This window comes from Chrysemys picta, chromosome 10 (assembly GCF_011386835.1).
Source record: "Chrysemys picta bellii isolate R12L10 chromosome 10, ASM1138683v2, whole genome shotgun sequence".
In the NCBI taxonomy this organism is placed as follows: domain Eukaryota; kingdom Metazoa; phylum Chordata; order Testudines; family Emydidae; genus Chrysemys; species Chrysemys picta.
Genome location: NC_088800.1, coordinates 384,362 through 406,159, shown reverse-complemented (window position 1 = coordinate 406,159; position 21,798 = coordinate 384,362). Strand labels below are relative to the sequence as shown.

Sequence of the window (21,798 nt, the reverse complement as noted above, 5' to 3'; positions counted from 1 at the left end):
AGTCTAATTTAAATGGCATTCCAAGGTCACTGTGAGGGTGAATTTCAGGAATAATCACTAGGAATCCCTACGAAAGATCATGTAAAGTAGATTAGTCATAGGAGCCTCCAAACTCACCTACTCTTCTGGCTGAAGTGATGGCCACCACAAAGAGAAACTTCCGACTCCGTGGGGAGTGCTGTTGGTACCCAGGATCTCGTGAGTGACTCTCCCTTCCCCCCATGCGCTGGACAGCTGGTGTGGAGATCTCCCATAAGAGAATCAGGGATTCCAGGCCTGAGAAGCTAGCAGTGCCCTCAGAAGCAGTGTATCTATCCCCAGACGCAAGGGGAGGGCAAGCACCAATGACTATGGTCTTTGATACCAACAACTCCTTACCATGGTGTGATGGTGCCATCAGTGTGGGAACTGTCCACTTTCATTTCTCTCTCACTGTATTTGGGACAGTCCCGCTCCTGCAGATAACACTGGTTTTGGGATGCTGTTGCTCTTCAGAGCCAGGAGATTAGTACCACGTTCTTTGTGAGCTCCTGACATGCGATGTCTCACCTGACTTGGAAGGTGTCGGCAAAGAGGTCTTCTTCTTGGATGAGGACATGGAGGGGGATTTCACTCACTTCTTGGGAGAGTGTTTCCTATCCATCTCTTGCCCCTTTTTTTGAAGTTCTTAGTTCTACTCCTATCAGCCCAGGAGCCAGAGATCACTGTGCTTGGAGGGGCACTACTCAGTTTCTCTGCAGAATGTACTGGGGGGGGGGGAGGAGGGTGGGTCTGATGGACCAGGATCAGACTGGGGCTTCATAACATAAGCTATTAAGAATTTCTGAAGCCTGTACTCACAGGCTTGACAGGTTTGGCTTGGGAAAGAACAGCAAATGCTGCACTTTGAGGGGCTGTGAGCTTCCCTGAAGCAGCAGAGGAATTTGACATGGTCGTCGTTGACTGAGAAGACCCCAGGAAATTCAGCTCTTGAATCCTGGGATCTTGGCCCCAACTGCTAAAAACTATCTAAAACTATTATCTAAGAACTATTTACAGTTTGATGCAGCGGAAGCTAGCAAACACTACAGACACTGAAGAAGTGCTGTCTCAGACCATGGTTGGCAGAAAGGAACCGGAGAGGCAGTCGGTACATGCTGCCCCTTATACTCTCAGTTTGGAACGTGATGAGAAGTGGGACACAGGTATGGACCAGTGGACACTGCTAGCAAAAATCTTCTGGACTCAGGCCCATGGGGCGCATGCGAATACACATAGGGACCATTATCCAAGAACACAGTTCTCCGATTGCATCAAACCAATGGACCATCTAGCCACGTGTCCTGTTGCTGACTTTAGCCAAGATCAGCTGCTTCAAAGGAAGAAATCCTGCAGCAGGCAGTTCTGGGGTAGTCTGCCCCAGGGACACTTTACTCCTACTGCTATGAGTTAGGTCCACTTGCGGCCCAGGAGCAGCAGCAGTTACAGCCCTTCCAAAGCTTTTTTTAAAATCATTACTGTTATAGCTCTGATTATCCTTGTTATTCATCTAACTGACCGACCCTTCTTGGAGTCCTGTTAAGTTCTTGGCCTCAATGGCAGATTGACTCAAAAGACAGGATAAGCATTGAGGGAACCAAGATTTCCATCTCATAGATTCATGGGTCATGATGTTGAATAAACACATTCACTGGCCCTTTAATATAGATTCTAGGACTGGAAGGGACCTCGAGAGGTCATCGAGTCCAGTCCCCTGCCCGCATGGCAGGACCAAATACTGTCTAGACCATCCCTGATAGACATTTATCTAACCTACTCTTAAATATCTCCAGAGATGGAGATTCCACAACCTCCCTAGGCAATTTATTCCAGTGTTTAACCACCCTGACAGTTAGGAACTTTTTCCTAATGTCCAACCTAGACCTCCCTTGCTGCAGTTTAAGCCCATTGCTTCTTGTTCTATCCTTAGAGGCTAAGGTGAACAAGTTTTCTCCCTCCTCCTTATGACACCCTTTTAGATACCTGAAAACTGCTATCATGTCCCCTCTCAGTCTTCTCTTTTCCAAACTAAACAAACCCAATTCTTTCAGCCTTCCTTCATAGGTCATGTTTTCAAGACCTTTAATCATTCTTGTTGCTCTTCTCTGGACCCTTTCCAATTTCTCCACATCTTTCTTGAAATGCGGTGCCCAGAACTGGACACAATACTCCAGCTGAGGCCTAACCAGAGCAGAGTAGAGCGGAAGAATGACTTCTCGTGTCTTGCTCACAACACACTTGTTAATACATCCCAGAATCATGTTTGCTTTTTTTGCAACAGCATCACACTGTTGACTCATATTTAGCTTGTGGTCCACTATAACCCCTAGATCCCTTTCTGCCGTACTCCTTCCTATACAGTCTCTTCCCATTCTGTAAGTGTGAAACTGATTTTTTCTTCCTAAGTGGAGCACTTTGCATTGGTCTCTGTTAAACTTCATTCTGTTTAACTCAGACCATTTCTCCAATTTGTCCAGATCATTTTGAATTATGATCCTGTCCTCCAAAAGCAGTTCCAATCCCTCCCAGTTTGGTATCATCCGCAAACTTAATAAGCGTACTTTCTATGCCAATATCTAAGTCGTTAATGAAGATATTGAACAGAGCCGGTCCCAAAACAGACCCCTGCAGGACCCCACTCGTTATGCCTTTCTAGCAGGATTGGGAACCATTAATAACAACTCTCTGAGTACGGTTATCCAGCCAGTTATGCACCCACCTTATAGTAGCCCCATCTAAATTGTATTTGCCTAGTTTATCGATAAGAATATCATGTGAGACCGTATCAAATGCCTTACTAAAGTCTAGGTATACCATATCCACATGCACAGCTTCTCCCTTATCCACAAGACTCGTTATCCTATCAAAGAAAGCTATATACTGTCTTGGAAAGGATGACAAGAGACAGACCCTCTGCACAGGCATATGGAAGCAAAGATGGCAGACAGGAGAAATTCCAATCCATCTAGGAGAAAGAACATTCTAAAATGACTGGTAAAGGCACAAGAGACTGGAATCGTCTCTAGAGGCTCTTGAATGCTTACATCATTTCTATTTCACAGACATGATTCTACAAGTACAGAAGAGCCTTTCCCAGAGAAATACAAGGATCCCCTTTTAACAGCCCTGTAACCATGCTCTCAGATGAATAGTTTTCTGATCTGAGTGTAGAGGCAAGAGATCCATGCTCAGGAGAAGCACCAAGTGCAACTGGGGCTAATAGAATTGCACCTGATCAGCAACTGGAGCAGCCAGAATCACTCTGCTGAGTTCCTGCCAAAAGTTCTGGAGAACTAGCAATAAGAAAGAGAGATGTGAGGAATGACAGACAGTATTCAAAAAAGAATTAGATACGTTCATGGAGGATAGGACCATCAATGGCTATTAGCCAGGATGGGCAGGGATGGTGTCCCTAGCCTCTGTTTGCCAGAAGCTGGGAATGGGCGACAGGGGATGGATCACTAGATGATTACCTGTTCTATTCATTCACTCTGGGGCACGTGGCACTGGCCACTGTCGGAAGACAGGATACTGGGCTAGATGGACCTTTGGTCTAACCTAGTATGGCCGTTCTTATGTTCTTATTCATATCCCCGGTGCAATATACTCACTTAACATCAAACTGGGAACCTAGAGTACAACATGAGACATGTATTCTGACTCAGAGCAAAGAGATCCAAGTCACTCCATTTGACCCAATAAAATAAAATTCATTACAGGGTTCTTGTAGCCCACTCATGTTGATTGCATCTTGTGCTTCATATCTGCTGGGGTGTTCTTCCTTCCAGCCAAAATGCAAGTTGAAAGCATTACCCTGTTATGGGTGCACTAGCCCCAGAGATATGTTGCTTGTTGACAGAGAGACTATGATCTCCCATTCTTTTCAGATAAATCATCATCACAGAATGTTGTCCTATGAGAACTTCCACTGCCTTCCTTCGGATCAGAGGAAGAAGAGTATAAACCAACCCAGACAGCCCTCAGTCCCAATCAGTTCACAAGTAGTGCAAGCTCCCTGTGCAATACAAGATGAGCCTCTACCTTGAGACATGGTCTTAGAGACTATCTCTTAGAATTTGAAACCACTTCTTCCAAGGGTCGGGTTGCCAGGCGTCCGGTTTTCATTAAAAGTCTGGTCGGCAGCACAGCGGGGGCCCAGGGCTAAGGCAGGCTCCCTGCCTGCCCTAGCTCCACGTGGCTTCTGGAAGCGGCCGCCAGGTCCCTGCAGCCCCTAGACGCATAGGCAGCCATGGAGGCTCTGTGTGCTGCCCCCACCCGGAGGGCCAGCTCCACAGCGCCTATTGGCCAGGAACTGCAACCAATGGGATCTGCAGGGGCGAGGGCAGCACATGGAGCCTCCCTGGCCGCCCATGCGTCTAGGGGCTGCAGGGATCTGGCAGCTGCTTCCTGGGAGCTGCGGTAAGCGCTTCCGGGACACTGTACCCCAACCCCCTGCCCCAGCCTGGAGCCTTCTCCTGCACTCTAAACCGCTTATCCCTGGCCCCACCCCAAAGCCCGCACCCCCAGCCAGAGCCCTCACCCCCCCCACACACACCCCAACCCCCTGCCCCAGCCCAGTGAAAGGGAGGGTGGGGGAGAGCGAGCAGGAGTGGGGCCTCAGAGAAGAGGGCCCTTTTATAGGCACTAAGATCAATTTTCCTACGTTCACTCTAACCTAAGTGTGCTGAACAGAGAACAAATGATCTTTAGAACATGAATCATGTCCTGATACATTCAGGATGTTAGAAGCCAGTCGCCAAATACAATGACATCTGCAGGCCCTGATGATGATGGTTGGTATCTTGCTACAGACGGCTGTTCAGCAAATACACTTGGGGCTGCCGCTAGCCTTACGCCTATTACTCTGCACTGACCGAGAGTCCCCTCTGCTCTGCCTGTGCTTCTGCCTCATGCTGATACGGAAATATACATCCTGAAAGGTAATAATCCTGGCCCAATAGTGAGACTTGAAGTGTGGACTACACTGCTCTGAGAGGCAGTAGGCTTCTTGCACCAGCACCAATTATATAGTCTCCATTTCCAAAAGAGATTGGACCTCATCCCATACCAATCTGTCATGAGAAGGATTCCTGGAGAGGAATAGAACCAGGTCAGTTTCAGCACTATCTCAAACCGAAGGGCAAACCTCAGTCAACTTCAGAAACAACGGTTCTAAAAGAAAAAATGTAGAAAACACAAAACTAAAATTAAAATTGGGTCTAGATCCTCCAGCAAAACTGTGACATCATAGGACCAAGAGAAGAAACTTGTGTGTTTCAGATCCTGAGGAAGACCTCGCTGTGGCTTGAAAGCTTGTCTCTCTGACCAACAGAAGTAGGCCCAATAAAATCTATTACCTCACCCACCTTGCATCCCTAACAGTGTCAAGAAACTCTGACTTCTCACCTTTGGGGTTATACTGTGACCAGGAGTTTGCTGTAGTCCAAGCAGAGCAGAAACCCACAGCTGCCTGTAATTAGGAATTCTGCAAATAAAGGCCACAGAAGAGTATGTCATCGTCCCATGTTGGCCCTCTCAGAAGCTGCAGATCCTAACAAAATATCCAAGTGAGATGCTGACTGGTGAAGAAAGTCAGTCTGCCTGTTCTCTGAAGGCCCAGAGCCCAGGAGGTGATGGATCAAAACACCAAGGAGAGCAATATCCAAAGTGGGGAGCCTGGCCTAGAAAATTAATACCCATATTGAGCAGCCAGTGTAGAAAATGAGCCTCAGAAGCTGTAGACTGACAATACCTACTGGGATCCATAGCCTTTCCCTCTTGATCTTTCCTGAGATCTACATCCCTGGTGGGTCCAAGGCCAAGGCAGCTCAGGGAAATATAGGTTACCCCAAAGACTCTTTGAATATGAGTGTGTCGGTCTCATACCTGAAGGGCCCACTACAGAGAGCTCCCTCTGTAGAGTCTGTTCAGAAGAAGCCAGTTCCCCAGGCCTCTTCTGCACAGGCAAAGGGTTCAAATGCACAGGTGGGGGGTGGGTTCTTTACTATTACTGTCGAAAATTATTTAAATCAGAAATAGAGAATCGAGTAACTGAGGTTACAGAAAGAGTCATTTATGCTAATGGAATGAATCCCACAGTACTTTGTCCCACAGGAGTGCTCTGGTGAAAGGAAGAGATACGCCTGGAAGATCCCACTGTGATCGCAGTTGGCCCTTACTCTGCCTGGCTCCCACTGTCAAGAGTTTACAGTACACAGAACAACAGTCTCAGTCTGGTGAGAGCCACAACCTCAGTCACCTGGAGAATATTATTAATGAACCGATTATTAGAGTAGCATCACCATCGTGGCTTTGGGCTCTTTAGGCCCTGTCAAAGGATACTCACAAACACTATAGATTAGATGCAAACCTGTCCCCTGCATATTATGAAACATTAAGGTTAAAATTCCAATTGCATATGAGTCTTAATATTCACTTTGCACCTTCCATGTATGTTCTGTATTACCATAATCATCACAGGATCTGTGCAGTCATACATAGGAATTACCACACTGGGTTAGACCTTTGGTCCACCAAGTCCAATATCCTATCTCGGGCATCAGCCAGCACCACCAGGTGCCTAAAGCAAGGTGCAAGAACCCCACAATAGCAGATGTGGGACAGTCTACTTTCTGAAGGTCTCATTCTAACCCCTAATAGTGGAGATTGACTTTAGCCCTGAAACAGGAGGTTTGTCTCCTTCTCAATACTCTCGTTCTTCGCATTAATTATGACAACTCTGGATGGTCCTGTTATTAATAGAAATAATAATATCACCTAGCTCTTATATAGCACTTTCCGTCAATATATCTCAAAGCGTTTTACAAAGCAGATCAATATCACTGTCCCCATTTCACAGATGGGAAAAGTCAAACTCGGAGAGCTGAAGTGATTTGTCCATCACCCAGCAGGCCAGTGGGAGAGTTAGGAATAGACTGCAGGTCTCCTAAATCCCAGTCCAGCACTCTATTCCATAGGCTACACTGCCTAATCCATCCCCTCCTCGACTCTTGCTAAATTTTTGTCCTCAACAATATCATTGGGGGGAGGGATAGCTCAGTGGTTTGAGCATTGGCCTGCTAAACCCAGGGTTGTGAGTTCAATCCTTGGGGGGGCCACTTGGGGATCTAGGGCAAAATCAGTACTTGGTCCTGCTAGTGAAGGCAGGGGGCTGGACTCAATGACCTTTCAAGGTCCCTTCCAGTTCTAGGAGATGGGATATCTCCATTAATTATTATTATTACTATTATCATGTGGCAGTGAGGTCCAATGTCTAATTACACGTTGTATGAAATAGCATTTCCTTTTAGTGGTTTTAAATTCCCCACCTTTCAATGTCAATGAGTTTCCCCTTGTTCTTGTGTTATGAGATCAGGAGATGAGAAGCTCCTGATCTCCGTTCTCTAAACCATTCTTTATTTTAGATTTTTTATCATGTCCCTTTTATTGGTGTCCTGGACAAAGTAAACAAATCACAATCATTTTAGCCACTCTTCATAAGAGTTTCTCCAGGCCCGTTATCATTCTTGTAGCCCTTTTCTGAACCTCCTCAAATTCTGTTACATCCTTTTTGAGATTGTGTGACCAGAACTGAACTCAGTATCCAGGTGAGGCCAGTCCATAAAGGTACATAAGGGCATTATAAGAGTCTCTGCATTATTCTCCATCTTGTTTCTTATGCATCCTAACATCTTGTTTGCTCTTCTGACTGCAGCTGCACACTTAGCAGGTCCTCATAGAGCTGTCTACAGTGATGCCCAGGTCCCTCTCTTGAACTGATACAGTTAATATAAAACTCTGTAAGGTGCGTTAGAAGTTCATTTCCCCCACCCTCCCAATGTGAATTACTTCACATTTATTGATTTTTAACTTCGTCTGTCACCATACTGCCCATTCCCCCAACTTGGCTAGGTCTCTCTGAAGTTCCTAACACCGTTCTCTGGATCTAAATAACATTGTGTCACCTGTAAATTTTGATAGCTCACTGTGCATGCCCTTTGCCAGAGCATTAATAGATTTAACAACACTGTACCTAATGTTGAATCTTGAAGTCCCCATTGGTCATCTTTTGCCATGATGAAATTTGACCATTTATTTCTATTCTCCTTCCTAGCTCTGAGATAGTTTTTGATTCATGACAATACTTTGCCTCCCACCCCATATAAAGGGCTATATATAATATGTGCCGACGAAGGTTTATGTATACAGGTACACAATTCTTCTGATTTAGTCTTGTTGGAGGAGCAGCACCAGAGAAGGGCAGTTTCTTTCCATGAATTATGTGCTGAGTCACCCCGCTTTCAGTGATTGTACCAGAAGGTAATTCTAGTTGTAGCTTCAATCCTGAAGGGTCTCAAGAAGTTTTACAGATTAACTGTAAAGGGATCCTTTCCCCTATACTGCAGCAGCCTCTTGGGTTGAATTCAGCAGCCACTGGCACTACAAAACAGTGTATAGACGGTAAAGTGAAGATGAACTTCTCCAGCTGACACTACAAGGGAAAATTTGCTGCAGTTACTGCCATACCATGACCTCAATATCCTGACTCTCACAAAAGTGACACTGGATCTTTAATGACTACAAATGATGAGGACCTCAGCTTTGATTTAGCTAAAACCCAGCAACTTCCAGCAGCACACCATCTCCCAGCACCAGACTGGGGACCAGGGGTGAATACTGACTCAGAGGTGAACTCACCTCTACTAAGTGACCCACACTGTTCCTGGTGCCACAAACTTCCCCAGCACTGCACTGGAGACAGCAGCGACTCCATGGAAAGTGTGCCCGTACTGACATATCCATATTCTTTCCTGCAGCTGGCCAGGTACCCCTGGCACCAGGCTGGGTCACTGGGGTCAGCACTGACTGAGGGGAAAGCACCCCTTACTGAGTTATCACCCCACTCCCTGCAGCACAGGGTTCCCTAGTACCACACTGGGGAATAGTGCTGCATCAGAAGGGAGAGACCACCTTGTGAGTCACCCACACCACTCACTATAGTCTGGTGCCCCCTAGCATTGTGCTAGTGCATTAGGGTCAATGCTGACTCAAATGGGAGAATGCCTTCTACTGAGTCACCCACCTGCTCCCTACAGCACAGCACCTTTTCACATGGCACTGGGCAAGCCAGAGACCACACGGCAGATTTGCTATAAGTATGATTTTATTTTGTCCCTGAAGGAAGAAAGGACAGTTAAGGTTTCCTAGTTACTTACTGGAGATTTTTCTTGCTCCCCTCATGTTCCCAGTTCAGTTCCATATTCCAAGCCCCCCCCTCCCCCATTGCACTTGAGCTCTGCTGTTGTCTGCTGCTAGAAGGATTGTATTTATACCTTGGAAGCATCTGATCTTCTATCTACACTGAGCAAGTTCTTAGCTTACATGAAGACACAGCAGAGCTGAATTTTTAACGCCTGCTGCACAAAGTAGTTTGGGATGTAAGTAATGCTGGGATTGTCTGCAGTACACAAGCATGTAGTACACATATTTTGTATGGATGGTTAGATTTGAACTATTCCCCTCCTGCACCGTCAGAACCCATGTCTCTCCTCCACCGCGCGCGCGCACACACACACACACACACACACACCCCCTTGCTGTCACCCTACAGATATTTGGTCTCATTAGGACATACTGTCTCTTTAAAATTTAAAAAACAAACAAACTTCTGTCACATATTGACTTGAGATTACAAAACATTTACATGCTGGTCATGTGACACCAGGGGACCTCCCAGACACATGATGCACGGAAATGCAGATACACTCTTCCGCTGACTCCCCAATCTCTCACAAGATGGAGCCGCTGTGATAGCCTTCCCCACATCTGCTCCTCTCCTAGAGTTTCTCCTCAAAAAGCTCTTCCTGCAGTGAGGCCCTGAACCTCTGCAGCTGCTCAGCCTTCTCCCCACTTCAGCATGGAGCTGAGCCACACATTACAGGACTCAAGGCCTTTCTGAATCTGTATAAACAAAAGGCCACCTTTGAAGACAGCCCCGGCTTTGCATGAGTGATCACTGGGTGCATATATTTGCATAATTTAGCATGGTCTTCTGCAAGCTGAAAGGCTTCCATCTACTTCATTCTTAAATGACATCATCCCTCTGAGATGGTAACTGGCTCTTTTATAAGGACGCTGAGAAATCTCCAACTAGTTCCTCAGTGCCACAGAAAAAAAGATTTCAGTCCCAAAACGGGTCTGTTCAGAGGAAGAACAGCATATTAATTCCCACTCTGGCACTGTAATGCAAAGAGAAGGAAGCAGCCCCTGGAGAGAGTCATTATAAAGGCTAGGATAAAGGTTTTGCACAGAGTAAAATAAAAATATTGAGGAAGGTTCCTGCTTTTATCCCATATGTTACACACACCTTTCCCTCTCTTCGTGCAAGGTCGACTCATTACTGGGAGCATTAAAGAAAGCCCAAGGATCGGCTGTCAGCCACAGATGGGGTAGCACTGCCAGAGGGGAGGCTGCATACCTAGCATCAGGACAAGCTCTTCCCTAGCCCATTATGGGGGCCCTGTGCTGATGGAAAGGGTGGCTCTGCACTGGGGCAGAGGGCCCCACCCATGCTAGAGAGGTTGCTCCCTAACTTGGTGGGACTCTGAATTTCTAGAGCTAAGAGGGAGGATGGCCCAGTGACTGACTAGCCTGGCCTTGGGAGATCCAGGTTCAATTGCCACAGACTGCCTATGTGACTTGGGCAAGTCACTTAGCTTGTCTGTGTTGGTTCCCATCTGTACAATGGGGGAAGAGCCCTGCCCTTCAGCAGAGGGGTAACTACATTAACAATTGTGGAGTGCTCAGATGATGCAGTAATGGGGGCCAGACATGCACTCATGACAGAGCCATACTGCCAGGCATTAGGGGTGCTCAAAGTCACAAGTGAGGGGCATCAGCAGGCCTGTGAAAAGAACCCAGACAGGCAGGCCTACTGGGGGGGGTTGTAATGGGTCTGAGAGGGGAGGGGCTGAGCATTGAGCCAGCTATGGGGGTTGTAGTGGGTCTGAGGGGAGGAGGGGCTGTGCCACAGGCCTGCTGAGGGGTTGTAGTGGAGTCCAGAAAGGCGAGATCCTTGGCAGGCAAATTCCATCTTAAACAGAACTGTGCTATCTGTTTTTTGGCAGCAGCAGCTAGCTGGTGAGTGGCATGTCTGTGCGAAGCAGCCTGGCCCTGTGCAAGCAGCATAACTCTGCCACTGCTCAGACATCAGAGAGAAAACAAACAGTAACATCTGACTGTCATTTGACCTTTTGAAGAAAAATGGGAGTCTGCACAGTGCTGGCTTGAGCCCCAGCATTGGCTGCTATCCCATTCTCCATCTCTATCTCCTCTCCGAGGAATCTGTCTGTGTGGAGAAGGCTCACGCCCATATCCCGAACTCTATTCCCCACTCCCAAACTGGAAATCAGGCCAGTTTCCTGGTTTCTAGTTCCCTTAACTCTAGGAGGTGGTGACCCAAACTCCCCAAGGGTATCAGCAACATAATGAATTCAGATTCCAAGACAATGTGACGCCCGTATTGGCTGCACCATCAGCATTGGAGATAAATGTTATATCTCACTGACACTGTGGTGAAAGGCATGGTACAGATATAAGCAGTCATCAGGAAGCATCCCAAGGTGTGTGTGCGCGCATGTGTACACACACACACACACACACACTCTCTCTCTCTCTCTCTCTCTCTCTCTGAACTGCAGCTACTTCTCGGGGAGGGCACAGCAGCTGTTTAACAACCCACAGCAACACAACAAATTTTGGAACAGAAAGTGAAGAGGAACATGTGTGGTGGTTGCTCTTTTGCGCAGTATTCAGAACCTGTTGCTTTCTTCAATACATACTTCTCACTCTGTGGCTTTTGGAGAGGTTTGCAGCAGCCTCTCCCATCTTTTCTCTTGAAGAAACTCAGGTGCTCAGAGCCCACACAGGTTGAGGGATGAGAGAGAGGTGGAAGAGCACTACAAGGATACATCTAGCTCAACCCCTACTGGTGCAGGGCATGATTGTTCACTTCAGTTTGTTCTCCAAGCTTCAGTCCCAGTTTTTCAAGTGATGGGACTCAATACTCTTCCCTGGGGTCACGGACACAGGCACACCCTGCCCCAAATTGCTCACAGTCTAAATAGACAAAACAGACCAATTTTTACAGATAGGGAAATGTAAAATTTAATGGTCTTCCATCTGGATCCCTTTCACTGTCAGCTGTATTTCTGGAAACCCTAAAGTTTCCTTTGATTAATTTCAACCCATTCCCAGAGTTTACATGTCTTGGACCTCCCCAAATAATTCTTCTTCCTGCTTGGATTTTCCCTCCTCTCTAAACTTGAATGTGTTTTTCACACTCTTCTCAGTGTCTGGCCAGATGATACATATCAGAAACTCTTTTGATCTTCCCTTTCAGTTTTGTTGCTCTTCTGGGATTGAGGTGGCTAGACCCACAGAGAAAGCAGCACATCACCTTTGTCCCAGGACATTATGCCCCAGCACATGAGGCCCAAATGTACTGGGGTTATTTGGCAGCTGCAAGCAGTGGATGTGTTATTCTTTGACTTTAGCAAAGCTTTTGATACGATCTCCCACAGTATTCTTGACAGCAAGTCAAAGAACTATGGGCTGGATGAATGGACTATAAAGTGAAGAGAAAGCTGACTAGATCATCGGGCTCAACAGGTAGTGATCAATGGTTCCATGTCTCGTTGGCATCCAGTATCAAGCGGAGTGCCCCAAGGGTCGGTCCTGGGGCCAGTTTTGTTCAATATCTTCATTAATGATCTGGAGGATGGCATGGATTGCATCCTCAGCAAGTTTGCAGATGACACTAAATTGGGAGGAGTGGTAGATATGCTGGAGGGTGGGGATAGGATACAGAGGAACCTGGACAAATTAGAGGATTGGGCCAAAAGAAATCTGATGAGGTTCAACAAGGACAAGTGCAGAATCCTGCACTTAGGATGGAAGAATCCCATGCACTGCTACAGACTAGGGACCAAGTGGCTAGGCAGCAGTTCTGCAGAAAAGGACCTAGGGGTTACAGTGGACGAGAAGCTGAATATGAGTCAACACATGTGCCCTTGTTGCCAAGAAGGCTAACGGCATTTTGGGCTGTATAAGTAGGAGCATTGCCAGCAGATCGAGGGATGTGATCATTCCCCTCTATTCGGCATTGGTGAGACCTCACCTGGAGTACTGTGTCCTGTTTTGGGTCCCACACTACAAGAAGGATGTGGAAAAATTGGAAAGAGTCCAGCGGAGGGCAACAAAAATGAGTAGGGGGCTGGAGCACGTGACTTATGAGGAGAGGCTGAGGGAGCTGGGATTATTTAGTCTGCAGAAGAGAAGAATGGGGGGGGGGGATTTGTTAGCTGCTTTCAACTACCTGAAAGGGGGTTCCAAAGAGGATGGATCTAGACTGTTCTCAGTGATACCAGATGACAGAACAAGGAGTAATGGTCTCAAGTTGCAGTGGGGGAGGTTTAGGTTGGATATTAGGAAAAACTTTTTCACTAGAGGGTGGTGAAGCACTGGAATGGGTTACCTAGGGAGGTGGTGGAATCTCCTTCCTTAAAGGTTTTTAAGGTCGGGCTTGACAAAGCCCTGGCTGGGATGATTTAGTTGGGGATTGGTCCTGCTTTGAGCAGGGGGTTGGACTAGCTGACCTCCTGAGGTCTCTTCCAACCCTGATAGTCTGTGATTCTATGATAAGAGTCAATGGGCAAGGCTGTCATACTAACAGTGATGGGATAGGCCAGAGGTCAATGAGAACATAAGAACAGCCATATGGGTCAGACCAAAGGTCCATCTAGCCCAGTAGCCTGTCTACCGACAGTGGCCAATGCCAGGTGCCCCAGATGGAATGAACAGAACAGGTAATCATCAAGGGATTCATCCCCTGTCGCCCATTCCCAGCTTCTGGCAAACAGAGGCTAAGGACACCATCCTGCCCATCCTGGCTGGTAGCCATTGATGGACCTATCCTCCATGAAATTATCTAGTTCTTTTTTGAACTCTGTTATAGTCTTGGCCTTCACAACATCCTCTGGCAAGAAGGTCCACAGGTTGACTGTGCGTCATGTGAAAAAAGACTTCCTTTTGTTTGTTTTAAACCTCCTGCCTATTAATTTCATTTGCTGACCGCTAGTTCTTGTGTTATGAGGAGTAAATAACACTTCCTTATTCACTTTCTCCACACCAGTCATGATTTTATAGACCTCTATCATATTCCCCCTTAGTCATCTCTTTTCCAAGCTGAAAATTCCCAGTCTTATTAATCTCTCTTCATATGGAAGTTGTTCAATAACCCTAATAATTTTTGTTGCCCTTTTCTGAACCTTTTCCAATTCCAATATATCTTTTTTGAGATGGTGCGACCACATCTGCACGCAGTATTCAAGATGTGGGTGTACCATGGATTTATATAGAGGCAATATGATATTTTCTGTCTTATCATCTATCCCTTTCCTAATGATTCCCAACCTTCTGTTCGCTTTTTTGACTGTGGCTGCACATTGAGTGGACGTTTTCAGAGAACTATCCATAATGACTCCAAGATCTCTTTCTTAAGTGTAACAGCTAATTTAGACCCCATCATTTTATATGTATAGTTGGGATTATGTTTTCCAGTGTACATTACTTTGCATTTATCAACACTGAATTTCATTTGCCATTTTGTTGCCCAGTCACCCAGTTTTGTGAGATCCTTTTGTAGCTCTTTGCAGTCTGCTTGGGACTTAATGCTAAATCACAATGCTAGATGAGCAGAGAAATGCAGCAAAGATAGTCTCTGAAATGTGTAGGAACAAGACTATGGAGGGTTCTAAAATGAGGGCAATTTTGACCTGGATCCAGAAATGAATAAAGAGTCACTGGTGTTTAAACATGGGGATATTATTATGTGCATGGTACTTTGCAGAGCTTTAATGATGATGATGACTGTTAAGTATTTCTATTGTGGTGGTGCCTAGAGGTCCCAGTCAGGATCAGAGCCCCTTAATGTGATCAGAAACAGATCCTAACCCAAAAAGCTTAGAGTCTAAAAAACAAGACAAATGGTGGGAAAACAGGATACAACATACAAGCAGAGAGATGACATATTCTGACCCTAGTGCAGGAAAGCATTAAGTGTGTGCTAAAGTCCCACTAAAGTCAATGCTTTCCTAAACTCAGGCTAGGTGGTAGTGCTTTGTCCAATGAGAAAATGGGCAGTAGCACTGTACACAGTGAGTCTAGAGAGGTGGCATGTAGGAATGTCACAGAGAAAAAAGAAGCGAGAAGAGATGACATTGTTACCTAGCAGCTCTGTGTTCTTGGGGAACCAGGGCGCAGTACCCAGCCTGTCTGACTCATGAAAGACCTCCCCACCACCAACACTCCCAGCCTCTGCTTGAACCAAATCTGCATCAGAAGAAAGATTTACAAAAAGCAATAAAAAGGCCGTGGGAGACACACCTAAACCCCTGGGATAAGGATGACAGGATTAAGGAAACTCCCCCAGCTGCATGGAAGATGGGACAAGGAGGCATCTCCATTAGCATACAGAATGGAGAACAGAGATTCCAAGGCAATAACCGCATGGAACTCTGGGACCAGAAAAGTAGGGAAGCATTGCATGATGGGGGATCTCTGCTCCAGATGTTAATGAACCCACACCTGCACACACCCAGCTCAGCAGTTATCAGACCAATTCTAGTAATAAATCCTTCAATGGAATTCAAAATAGTGAAACTCCCTAATTGCATTGTGAGCACCCTCCAAGGAACACCGCCCAAAGCCAGGAATGATCAGCTCCCATGGTCTAGCCTGAACAAAACAACTTTGGTATATTCCCTTGTTTACACATAAACAAATCTAGTGTTCTCCCTTGAAGCATTGTTGTTTCTCTACAAAAACTCCAACCTATGCTCAAGTAAGTGCTCTGATGCCTGGATCCAAAATCTGCATCAGTTCCATTGGGACTTCATCTTCTTCTGACTGATCGTGCTGGGAGCTCTGCCTGACTCCAGCACTCCAGACCCTCAGCTACCACCACCACCTGGGACCCCCGATCGATTCAAGCTTTATGGAGTGGTGAGACCCCATCTCCCTCTCTCTCATGCTGTTTGACTAGTCTGTCTCACTTTTTTGTTATAGACCATTTTAAAAAAGCAATTCAATGACTCAGCCATTTGAGAACAACTGTTTTAATCTCCCTTTTATTAATGAGCCAGCCTTTTCGCCTCATTCCCCACCCTTCTGGTGCTTGTTAAAATCCTCTCACACCCTTCCTCCCTGTGGCAGCATTAGCTGTGTCTGTTGCAACCATCATCTTTTCCATGAGACTCTGCCTTGTCTGGTTGCCTCCTACTCCTCCAGTCCCATGATAGGTGTTTACTGACCCTGAGGGGATCATACTGGCCATTGCTAGCTCCTTATATTGTTCCTTTTCAGTGGAATTGTATCCACGATGTGTTGCCAATATCTTAACAAGGGGATCCCACAAAAATATCGCTCTTAATCCTGAAATAAATTCCATGTGCCAGGTTACAGTAGGCAAATGAAATAATTCATTGTTTTTGCATTTAAGCAATGACACTTTCTTATCAGCAGAACCAAGAAATGCTGCAACACAACTGTGCAACATTTCTTGATAAAGATGTACTTGGCTGGGAATATTACATTTTGCTCCTGAGTGTTTTGATGGTACAACTCAGGATCCATCTTGTTTCATCTGAAGTGTAAGGTGGGGTGAGAAGCTTGTAGAATGACCAATAAGTGTCCCGCCCCTAGGGATCTTTTTTTTAAAATACAGGTACCTGTCCCCTGATGAAATCTGGTGCTTTACTGTGCTCTTCAACAGTATGGTTATGATCCTCACATATAAGCTCTCTCTTGCAGGAAGGATTTAGCTGTATCAATGGAGGGGATGATTACATTGGTCTACAATTTTTGAGAAGTCGTCTGCTTCAGAGATAAAATGTACTATTTATTATGTATTTTGATGTGCTGAATTCAAATATGACAATTAAAACAACTGATTGGCTACTGTTTCTAAGATATTTAAGTTTTTACATTTTATGTCTATGTATATTGTGTAGATAGTAGAGTTTTAATCATAAATTGTAAACCTAGGTCTTTTCATGTGTTTATGGCTGCTTTACATGATAATATTTCACCTGTCCTGTTTATGTAACACTTTAAAAATCAGCAAAAGGTTTATATAAATAAAATTTATTATGAAACAAAAGGCAAAAAACTATTATGTGCATAGTTTAGTCCTATTCAGTGTCTACTCGGCGCTTCTTGGCTTGTCTCTTGTATTAATTAAATGGAGCATCTCTTGTCACTGTCCAGCAATAGTCTGCAAGCATTGATGGGCTCCATTTGCCCTGATAGCGTTTCTCCATTGTTGCAATGTCCTGGTGAAATCGCTCGTCGTGCTCGTCGCTCACTGCTCCGCAGTTCGGTGGAAAAAAATCTAGATGAGAGTGCAAAAAATGTATCTTTAGTGACATGTTGCAACCAAGGCTTTTGTATGCCTTGAGGAGGTTTTCCACCAACAACCTGTAGTTGTCTGCCTTGTTGTTTCCGAGAAAATGTATTGCCACTAACTGGAAGGCTTTCCATGCCATCTTTTCCTTGCCACGCAGTGCATGGTCAAATGCATCACCTCGAAGAAGTTCACGAATCTGAGGACCAACAAAGACACCTTCCTTTATCTTAGCTTCACTTAACCTTGGAAATTTTCCACAGAGGTACTTGAAAGCTGCTTGTGTTTTGTCAATGGCCTTGACAAAGTTCTTCATCAGACCCAGCTTGATGTGTAAGGGTGGTAACAAAATCTTCCTTGATTCAACAAGTGGTGGATGCTGAACACTTTTCCTCCCAGGCTCCAATGACTGTCGGAGTGGCCAATCTTTCTTGATGTAATGGCAATCTCTTGCACGACTATCCCATTCGCAGAGAAAACAGCAGTACTTTGTGTATCCAGTCTGCAGACCAAGCAAGAGAGCAACAACCTTCAAATCGCCACAAAGCTGCCACTGATGTTGGTCATAGTTTATGCACCTCAAAAGCTGTTTCATGTTGTCATAGGTTTCCTTCCTATGGACTGCATGACCAACTGGAATTGATGGCAAAACATTGCCATTATGCAGTAAAACAGCTTTAAGACTCATCTTCGATGAATCAATGAACAGTCTCCACTCATCTGGATCGTGAACGATGTTGAGGACTGCCATCACACCATCGATGTTGTTGCAGGCTACAAGATCACCTTCCATGAAGAAGAATGGGACAAGATCCTTTTGACGGTCACGGAACATGGAAACCCTAACATCACGTGCCAGGAGATTCCACTGCTGTGGTCTGGAGCCCAACAGCTCTGCCTTACTCTTGGGTAGCTCCAAATCCCTGACAAGGTCATTCAGTTCACCTTGTGTTATGAGGTGTGGTTCAGAGGAGGAGGATGGGAGAAAATGTGGGTCCTGTGACATTGATGGTTCAGGACCAGAAGTTTCATCCTCTTCCTCTTCCTCGTCTGACTCAAGTGGAAATGATGGTGCAGCAGGAACCGGCAGTCCTTCTCCGTGGGGTACTGGGCGTATAGCTGATGGAATGTTTGGATAATGCACAGTCCACTTTTTCTTCTTTGACACACCTTTCCCAACTGGAGGCACCATGCAGAAGTAACAATTGCTGGTATGATCTGTTGGCTCTCTCCAAATCATTGGCACTGCAAAAGGCAAAGATTTCCTTTTCCTGTTCAACCACTGGTGAAGATTTGTTGCACAAGTGTTGCAGCATATGTGTGGGGCCAGGGCCAGCTCCAGGCACCAGCCCACCAAGCATCTGCTTGGGGCAGTGCCTGGAGGGGGGTGGCACGGCGGGGCGCTCCAGCCCGAGAGCGGGGCCGCAACTGGGCTCGCCGCCCTCCCCGTGGCGTTCCCGCCGCCGGGGAGAGCGGAGCCGCAGCGGGCTCGCTGCCCTCCCCCCCCGTACTCCAGCCGGTCGGGGAGACCAGGGGGACCCGGCCGGGCTTGCCGCCCTCCCCCCGGCGCTCTGGCCGCCAGGGGCTCTCCACCCTCCCCCCTGTGCTCTGGCCGCCGGGGAGAGTGGAGAGTCCCGGCCAGGCTCTCCGCCCTCCTCCCGGTGCTCTGGCCGCCGGGGGCTCTCCGCCCTCCCCCCGGCGCTCCGGCCGGTCAGGGATTGCGGGCCCGCAGCTGGGCTCGGCACCCTCCCCTGCCGCGCTGGGGGAGGGGGGGGGGAGCGGCGGGTGGCTTTTTTGCCTAGGGCGGCAAAAAAGCCAGAGCCGGCTCTGGTGGGGCCCACCTCTTGTCCTGATCTCCAATTTTGCAGCCAAAATAAAGGTGATAGGCTTTCTTAACCATAGTGGTTATACTGCGCTTTTGTGATGCAAAAGTCACTTCACCACAAACATAGCAGAAGTTATCTGCACTGTTCACACAAGTACGAGGCATCTCTGCTCACTGGGTAAACAGAAATGTGTCCCTTTGCAAAATCAAACACTGACAAATAAAAGAGCACGACACTGTATGATTTCTAGAGCTGATATAGGGCAATTTGTTCAGCAGAGTGATGTAAGCTTCGTTATGATTGCATCATCTATGACTTCTAGGAATAACATGATGCAATTCATATAATCTATGACGCAATACCAGCTTCAGATTGCATCATTCATTGTTTTGCCTAAAAAGCAAGTACTGTCCAAACCCAGTCATAGATTTATTCATAGATCCAGTCAAAGATGTATTTTAGTCATTTCTGGTTTAAATTGAGATCCCTTCCCTTTATAACTCACTTATCCTCCGCCATTCCCAAGTCAAGGGTCGTATATACTGACCCAATAGCATATCTTGAAAACTAGAGCCAATCAACAATTTTAAGCATCATTTTCGTTCTCAGTGACCCAGAATTAGTAAAGTTTGACTACATTTATTTCAGAAGCATTTTGGCTGTAGAGCAGTGTTATCAGAAGCAGGGAAATCACCCCAAGTTTCCCTCCAGTTTGCAAATTTCAGGTGGCATATTTTTGGCAAAGGCTCCCTAGGAACCCTCTTGTTGCTTAATGCATTTTGGAGTCTGTTCAGATGCCCCAAGACTCATTCCCACTCATGGATGTTAATACTTCCTCATACTGCTCCCTCCTCACTAGCTTTTCTTATCTCCAAGCCTCTCATCCTGCTGCATTCTGGGAACTCTGCAGAATGCACAATGCAGAATGTCATCCACATCTAAAATGAAGCCAATAAACTAACCATGGCAGAAGGAAAGAGAAACATGAGGGCCCACTTCCCTCAGTTACCAGCCTCTGACTTGACACCAGCTATCATAGATTCATAGATTCTAGGACTGGAAGGGACCTCGAGAGGTCACCGCATGGCAGGACCAAATACCATCTAGACCATCCCTGATAGACATTTATCTAACCTACTCTTAAATATCTCAAGAGATGGAGATTCCACAACCTCCCTAGGCAATTTATTCCAGTGTTTAACCACCCTGACAGTTAGGAACTTTTTCCTAATGTCCAACCTAGACCTCCCTTGCTGCAGTTTAAACCCATTGCTTCTGGTTCTATCCTTAGAGGCTAAGGTGAACAAGTTTTCTCCCTCCTCCTTATGACACCCTTTTAGATACCTGAAAACTGCTATCATGTCCCCTCTCAGTCTTCTCTTTTCCAAACCAAACAAACCCAATTCTTTCAGCCTTCCTTCATAGGTCATGTTCTCAAGACCTTTAATCATTCTTGTTGCTCTTCTCTGGACCCTTTCCAATTTCTCCACATCTTTTTTAAAATGCGGTGCCCAGAACTGGACACAATACTCCAGCTGAGGCCTAACCAGAGCAGAGTAGAGCGGAAGAATGACTTCTCGTGTCTTGCTCACAACACACCTGTTAATACATCCCAGAATCATGTTTGCTTTTTTTTGCAACAGCATCACACTGTTGACTCATATTTAGCTTGTGGTCCACTATAACCCCTAGATCCCTTTCTGCCATACTCCTTCCTAGACAGTCTCTTCCCATTCTGTATGTGTGAAACTGATTTTTCCTTCCTAAGTGGAGCACTTTGCATTTGTCTTTGTTAAACTTCATCCTGTTTACCTCAGCCCATTTCTCCAATTTGTCCAGATCATTTTGAATTTTGACCCTGTCCTCCAAAGCAGTTGCAATCCCTCCCAGTTTGGTATCATCCGCAAACTTAATAAGCGTACTTTCTATGCCAATATCTAAGTCGTTGATGAAGATATTGAACAGCGCCGGTCCCAAAACAGACCCCTGCGGTACCCCACTCGTTATGCCTATCCTCTGCCTCTGTCATTTCTTCCAACTTTGCATGCTTGGATTTTGGGTGCCACCCTGCATGGTCTAGATTCCTGGGGTTTGATTTACAGCCTGATGTGCAAGGCACCCTTTCACCTATGTCTACAAGGTTATATACATGTGCATAGCACTTGGGTCACCCATGTCCATTCTATTAGCAAATGCCTTGTTATTCTGTGTTCAGTATTGAAAATGTGTCAGCCGGAGAGAACCAGAGGTGCTCCCTCAAGCCCGCATAGCACTGGGTTCACCCTCCCCCATGCATCACAGTGGGGACAATGCACCTAAGTCTATGCCTTTCATCAGGCATATACATACAGCTCTGCAAACCTTCAGATATCCACTTTATATCTGTGGATATCTATGGACCATGTTTGTGGATCGTGGATGGATGTGGATCCAAATTTTATAGCTAGAGCCCTGCAAATCTGCGGATATCCGTTTACATCTGTGGACATCCAC

At 46.2% G+C, this 21,798-nt stretch overlaps 1 protein-coding gene across 5 annotated transcripts in view; it reads right to left on the bottom strand.

Annotated features, from left to right (window-relative positions):
* The window catches only part of MAP1A (microtubule associated protein 1A), a 101,885-nt gene that overhangs the window by 21,788 nt on the left and 58,299 nt on the right, over positions 1 to 21,798 (bottom strand). For 2 of the 5 annotated variants that reach the window (XM_042856497.2, XM_042856498.2), the window contains exon 1: positions 118 to 3,546. The exons of the other annotated variants lie outside the window; for them this stretch is intronic. In XM_042856497.2, the coding sequence (XP_042712431.2) occupies positions 118 to 397 (280 nt within the window). In that variant the 5' untranslated portion in view covers positions 398 to 3,546. Of the gene's footprint in view, positions 1 to 117; positions 3,547 to 21,798 lie in introns of those variants that run through there. 5 annotated transcript variants of the gene reach the window in all.